Source organism: Eublepharis macularius, chromosome 7 (assembly GCF_028583425.1).
Source record: "Eublepharis macularius isolate TG4126 chromosome 7, MPM_Emac_v1.0, whole genome shotgun sequence".
NCBI lineage: Eukaryota > Metazoa > Chordata > Lepidosauria > Squamata > Eublepharidae > Eublepharis > Eublepharis macularius.
In genome coordinates, this window is record NC_072796.1 from 18,123,908 (window position 1) to 18,130,649 (window position 6,742).

General features: G+C 55.6%; 1 protein-coding gene across 1 annotated transcript; it reads right to left on the reverse strand.

The window, feature by feature from the left end:
• Positions 1–451: 451 nt before the first annotated feature.
• On the reverse strand, positions 452–5,684 carry LOC129333065 (uncharacterized). The gene is made up of 2 exons (XM_054984389.1): positions 5,058–5,684; positions 452–1,474 (listed from the first exon to the last, which is right to left on the reverse strand). Exons 1-2 carry the CDS (start codon positions 5,467–5,469, stop codon positions 873–875), a joined length of 1,014 nt encoding a protein of 337 aa, XP_054840364.1. The 5' UTR covers positions 5,470–5,684; the 3' UTR covers positions 452–872.
• Between the last annotated feature and the right edge of the window lie 1,058 nt (positions 5,685–6,742).

Genomic DNA, 6,742 nt, shown 5'->3' on the forward strand with positions numbered 1-6,742 from the left:
ATCTAATATCTTCCTGAGCACTAGGTCTAAATCAGAGAAAATGTTAGATATTCTGCTCCCAGCACATTTTTTTTCTTTTAAACAACCAGCAATTTATTTACTATCAGATGGGCTGTTTCCAGATGGCTTACCTGAAGCCGCTCCATGCCGCAATGTTGTGGATCGTGCTGGGGAAAACGCGAAATATCGCGTTTTCCCTGGCATGATCCACAACATTGCGGCATGGAGCGGCTTCAGGTAAGCCATCTGGAAACAGCCATGGTAGAAAGGTGACTGGTTTTACACCTATAAGGCAAAATTCATTCCAGAAAGAAAAGATTTGTTTTATTTTGAGTGAGAATACTACCTGTTTAGCTTAATAAGTGATTGAATTCCACCTGCTTACATACGAATCAGCCAGGGAGAACAAATGTTTGCCCTCCCATTTGGAACAAAGAGACGGACACAAGGCTTGGGTAAAAACAGGGCCATTTCTGACCGATTTATTTATAATTGAATAACCTAACAGCATAATAACGGCAAGGGTAACTAGCGGTACAGTTAGAGCGAGGGGTCAACCAGACCTGCTCCTCGAACTGCATGGGCGAGCACCCCCTGCCCCAGGTGCGAGCCATGCATGCATGGCTGTAACCCAGCCGGCCAGGCGAATGGTTCCCCCCTTTAAAGCACCATACACCCCAGCCGTAAAGCCCGAGGGAAGGCCTTTTCCAGGGGGACCCAGGGCAGCCTGCCCTCTCTGCTGGCAGCCGTAAAGCCCGCCGCTGATCCGTAACAGGCCCCCATTCCCCACCAATGGGGAAATGCCACCGGGTGCCCACCGGCCCGCTCTGCCTACCCCAACTAACCTGCCACCGACAGGGCCAAGCCTCTGCTTAGGCCCTGACGCCCCACAACTCCTGCAGGGAAAGCAACAACCCTTGCCGTAAATCGGTCAGAAATATTTCATTACCCTGGACGGACAGGTGAATGCCGTCACCTCTGTAGAGGTTGGCATACGTGTCACGAATCCGAGGGTGGGGCAAATAAATCCCCAGCCCTGCACACAATGCCTTGAACATAGCTTTGTTGGCCTTGCGCCTAGCGCGCTCAACAGCGTCGTGATCCAAAGCCTCCCGCCAAATACGGCGTGGGAGGATGGCAGACCAAATGATGAGGACACCAGGCCATTGCTTAGCAATGAACTTTAAGTCAGCCTGTGCCTGCATAGTAAGGGCCTTACCCTTAACCCAGCCCAAGTCGTTGCCACCTAGGTGGATAACTAAGAAATCCGGCGGCGGGGAACACCGCCCCTCAAACAGGAGCGGCAACAGGCCCGGCCAACGCAGGCCCCGACGGCCCTGCCACTCAACCTGGGCCCAACGACTAAGGCCAAGCTGAGACCCCCACAGGGTCCTCTTGGCCTGATGCGCTGCCCAAAAAATCATACTGTGTCCGCAGATGAGGATCCGACACCTCCCTCGGCGAACCACAGCACCTAAAGAAGAAAAGAACAATTAGCCAAAGCTACGATTGGTGCAGAAGGGGACGTACATATCCCTTGAACGCCGCCGAGCGCCACCGCCCCACGCTGCGAATGGCCGCCTCGGGGTACCCCATAGCAGCAGCGGTAGAGGCTGCCCCAATACGAAATGAATGGGAGCAAAACTTGAAACCTTTCAGGCCGAGCCTGGCAAGCGCCCTCTCTGTAATGGACCAGAACTGATATCTCGTAAGGGGTGTCCCATCACAGTGACGAAAGAGAAGCCCCTCCTCCGGGCCCCGCACTTTGAGAAAAGCTCGCAAAGCCCTCACCGGGCAAAGCTCCTCCTCAGCACACGTACCCAGCTGGACTACTACCCCTTTCCGGCGCTGGTCAGTCTTGGAACGACGAAGGCAGATGGAAACCCCGTCTCCATCAAACTGCACATCCCGAACCCCAAGGGCTCTACCAGACCTGTCATCCCGGGATTGAGCTACAAGCTCCCCGACTCTAAAAGCTCCAAAAAAGGCAGTAAGGGAAGCCGCATGGAAAAGAATGGCCTCATACTCCGAGGAGCAAATTGGGCCCCACGCCATACTCAAACCTCTCAAGATAGCAGGGGAAATGGGTTGCCTAGTATCAGGTCGAGATCCTACCTCCCTAGACCACCCCTCCAACATTTTCCGTACCCTAAAATCCCCCGTAACTTCCGGGAAACCCCGAGCCTTACTAACGAAGGCCAGGGCAGCCAAAAGCCCACGAATGGACTTCACCGCCAGGCCAGCCCTTTTCCTTTCCACGCAGAACTGCATCAGGTGTTCCGCCGGAATGGGCCAGTGTTGCTCCAAACCAGCTTCCAGCCGGAAGCTGGCAAACTGTTGCACCGCGCGATCATACGACCTTCTGGTGCTAGGAGCGATGGCTAGTCGGATGGCCCTGCGTGCTTCGGCCCTCCAAGAATCCACAGCTCCGAGGGTATCCGGACCGGCAAGGCGTCGGCATCTGGGGCCAATTGACGGAACCTCTCCATCTGCCGGCGAGACAGAGCGTCCGCCACCCCATTGTCTAGACCGGGAATGTGCCTCGCCCGAAACAAGACGTTCAAACGAAGGCACCTGAGCGTAAACGGCCTGACCAGCCGCATGACCCTGGGCGACCGGGATGACAATGAGTTAATAACCTGGACCACAGCCATGTTGTCACACCAAAAGTGGACTACATGATTGGCCAGCTCTTCCCCCCACAGCCATACCGCAACCAGAATTGGAAAAAATTCCAGAAACGTCAGATCCTTGAGAATATCGCCGTCATGCCATGCGGCGGGCCAGGGCTCCGCGCACCAGTGCCCCCGAAAGTAAACCCCAAATCCCACTGATCCAGCGGCATCTGAGGACACACGCAGCTCCGCTTCAAGAAGCAGATCATCTCGCCAAAAGGTGACCCCATTAAAGGAGGTAAGAAACTCCTCCCAAACCCTAAGGTCATCCTTGATCCCATGTGACAGCCGGATCCTGTGGTGTGGGAGCCGAAGTCCGGCCATCGCGTCACAAAGCCGCCGCAAGAAAGGGCGCCCTGGCGCCACCGCCTTGCAGGCAAAATTTAGGTGGCCCACCAACTGCTGAAGTTCGAGCAAGGAAGCCTTCCTTTTATCCTTGAGCGCCGCCAAGCGTGCTCTAAGCTCAACCACCTTTGCCATTGGGAGACGGAAAGTCTGCTGAACGGTATCAATTTCGATACCCAGGTAAGTCAAAACCTGGGTGGGGCCTTCAGTCTTTTCGTGAGCTAGGGGAACACCCAGCTCCCCCGCCAAAGCTATGAAGCCAGCCAGCAACCGTTCGCATTGGCCGGACCCCTGTGGTCCACAAAAAATAAAATCATCCAAATAGTGGGCGGAGTCACGGCAGTACTGCCTGTGACGCAATGCCCACTCCAGAAAGGTACTAAATTTCTCAAAGGCCGAACAGGAAACTGAGCATCCCATAGGGAGGGCTCTGTCCATGTAGAACTGGCCATCAAAGGAGAATCCTAGCAACTCAAAATCCAATGGATGGACAGGTAAAAGACGAAAGGCCGACTTAATGTCGCATTTCGCCATTTCCGCCCCAATACCATTGCGCTTCACCATAGCCACCGCCTCGTCAAAGGACGTATACCGAACCGAGCACAAGTGCTCGGGGATGGCATCATTAACAGACCCACCTCTGGGAAAGGACAGGTGGTGAATTAAGCGATACTCCCCAGCAGCTTTCTTGGGTACTACTCCCAATGGGGAGACCCTCAAATTGGGGACTGGAGGGGAATGGAAAGGGCCCAACACTCTCCCCTCAACACATTCCTTCCTAATTTTCTGCCTAACCACCTCCTCCATGCCAACCACCGAACGCAGGTTGGATGACATGAAGGGGGCCCGAGGGCCCTGAAAAGGTATCCTAAAACCAAAACTAAACCCCTCTAACAAAAACTGAGCGGATTCCTTATCCGGATATCCTTGCAACAACTTATGGAGGACCCTCAGCTTTATGGGCGTTGGACCCCTTTTCAGCTGAAGGCTTCCACTGTCCGCCACCGGGCCGAGAACCACCTCCTCGCGGACGGGGGCGAGGACAAGCTGAGAAGGCATGGGGGCCTTTGCACCTGGGGCACTCGTGCCGAAACCCACACCCCCTCCTGGCGCACACCCCCTGGTAAGCAAAGTCCCAGCAAAGCAGCCGGGGCTGAACCGGCTGCCCCGCAGAGGTGCGGGAGCCAGGAGGGGAGGAGAGACGCTGTACCAAGTGCCCGCTGTCTGACCTGTCGCCCAGATTGGGCTTGGCAGGTGCCATAAGCTGCAGCCAAAGCTGCTGGTGAATGCGGTCCCAGGGTAGCGTGGGATCTACCGCAGCTCGCATACGGAACTCTTCGTCGTACTGCATCCAAGCAGCCCCGACGAACTCCGTATGTGCCCGATAGACTATATCAATGTATTGGAACAGAGGGGCAGCCCTCTGAGGTTGGGCACGCGCGATTACCCCCGCATAAATTAACATCCCCGGCAACCAATTCGCCCAGGTACGGTCAATTTTCCGCCGTTTTAGCCGTTCCTTATCACGGTCATCCATGTCCTCCTTATCCTTCTTTTCCAGCTCACGGAAAAGGAGGGTAAAGACGTCCACGAATTCGCCCCGCAAAATCTTGTCCCTAGTGGCGGGCGTCAAGTGGTCACCTAATGGCAACGCAGTATCTCCGAACGGCATGGCCCTGTAGGGCATAACCCCCAAGGCAGGGTAATAGGGAATACCAGCGGCCGGGGGCCACATCCACTGTGGCTGCCCAAAAGCATGGTTGCCCACAGCATGGCTCGACACACCCGCCTGAGCCACCCCGGGAGCTGGAGACCCCGCCCCGACCTGCAATGACGGGGACTGGGAGCCCCATAATTGCCAAGGGACAGGGCCGCTCTGAGCCCCCTGGTACATGTAACCAGGCCAGGGCTGCAAGCCCCCTACCGGGTTAACCTGAGACCCAGCTCCCTGCGATGGAGGGATCCAGCTGGATGGCCCGGGAACACTGACTGGACCCCAAGGCCAAGTGTAAGAAGCGTGTGGTGCAGGCGGCTTACCATCCCCTTCCGGTTGGTCCACTACCACCGCAACAGGCGGCTCCTCCGCTGACTCCGTGGTAGCCTGTGCTTCCAGCTCCACGGCCCCTCCAGGTTCACTGCCACCAGACCGACCTTCCGCTGCACCGGCCGCCTCCACGGAACCTTCAAGAGCGGACAGACGATTTAAGACATCCCTCTGAAAAGTGGCAGAGGAGACCCGCTTAGAGGCCCTCTGCGCCCTAGAGGCAGCAGGCTGCCCATAGCCCGCCCCTTTACTTCTCTCAAGAGCAGCCAACTTGGCCAGAATTTCTTGCCTTGCAGCTTCCCCCTCATCCTCATCAGATGAGGACGCAGGCAACCCGCGCCCAGCAGCGGGGCGTTTAGCAGGCTGCTTGCCTTTACTCACACCCACCCCCTTCTTGGGCGGCATGGCTAAGAAGGAAGCAAAGGGCAGAAACCACCCACGCCAACTGGACCCTCCGGATAGAAACCAGAAAGAAGGGGGGGGGGCAAACAAGCCTGAAGCAAGTTAACAAGCCAGCACCACTCCAGCTCCCCACCCTCAGTACTCGCACTCTCTCTATATATAGGATAGCCACTGATGCCTAAGTATCAGTTATTGCAATCCCCTAGCAAGGTGGGAAGGGGGGGAATATGGGGGGGGGCTACACTGACCCAGCTGGCGCACAAAGCCGCCCTGAGCCAACCCAAACCGAGGCAGAAAACCCCGAACCCAGGGCCAGAAATAAGGGGGGGGGAGAGTCTGAATGGGAGGCCCAACAGCAAATGCCCCAGCAGAGGCACGGCAGGCGTGCGTGGCGCGCACGGGCTGAAAACACCCTCCCCGAGAAAGCAAGCCCCAGGGAAAAAACCCTGCTGCGGCCGGAGCCGCCGGATGGAGAGGCCGCTGAGGCCGGGATGCCGCTGATCTCCAGACGCCGCCGCTGAAGCTCCTGGGCCCACCCGCACAGCCGCTCCAAAGGGAAAGCACCCGAACGTGCTTCCCAACTCCCGGGCAGTGCCCCCGGGGCTTAAAGGCCCGCACGGCCTAGCCTCCGCTCTTTGCAAGCCGGGGAAGCCAAGGGACGCTCCCTTTCCCACGAGCTTGCAAAGTCAACTGCGCCACAGAGGAGGCAGGGGCCGGCTCAAAACTGCCGGCCACGCCTCCCCATATCCCCGGATGCAGGGAGGTCCGCCCGCTTTTTCCAGGCGCGAGGGCAAAGGACGGCACCCGGGTAAGCGCGCGCGCACGCCCCCGGGAGGTGCCGATCTCTCCAATTTGCTGGTAATTAGATACCCAATTTTCTAAATGTTACATCATCCAATTTATTTTAGACTCAAATCTAAATTCTAATCTAATTGCCTTAATTTTATATGGCCTTTCTCCCATCTCTCTGAAAATTAGAAGATATGATTCATTGGGTGAAGGGTACAATTTACTATTTATTTCATAAAATATTATGCCAGCATTTCAGAGTACTGGTCACGGTACTCTGTTTTTACCAGTAAAAACATCATATCATCATTAATTATCAAAATAAACAAAACAAAAACCATGCCCTTACAAACATAAGAAAGATATCCATAAAAGAAACTTCAGATCGGAAACTGTCAAAAAAACAGGTAAAAAGACAAAACAGTTAAAAATCAAGTAAAAAGAAAAGTTTTGGTCTGAGGCCTAGAAGACATGATAAACACCAGGC

What these genes read in the sequence shown, in the direction of transcription:
- LOC129333065 (XM_054984389.1), bottom strand. Translation starts at nt 5,469, where the DNA reads ATGCCGCCCAAGAAGGGGGTGGGTGTGAGTAAAGGCAAGCAGCCTGCT. An exon ending in GGACCAACCGGAAGGGGATG is followed by an intron (nt 1,475 to 5,057) that starts GTAAGCCGCCTG and finishes TTTCTTCTTTAG; the next exon opens with GTGCTGTGGTTCGCCGAGGG.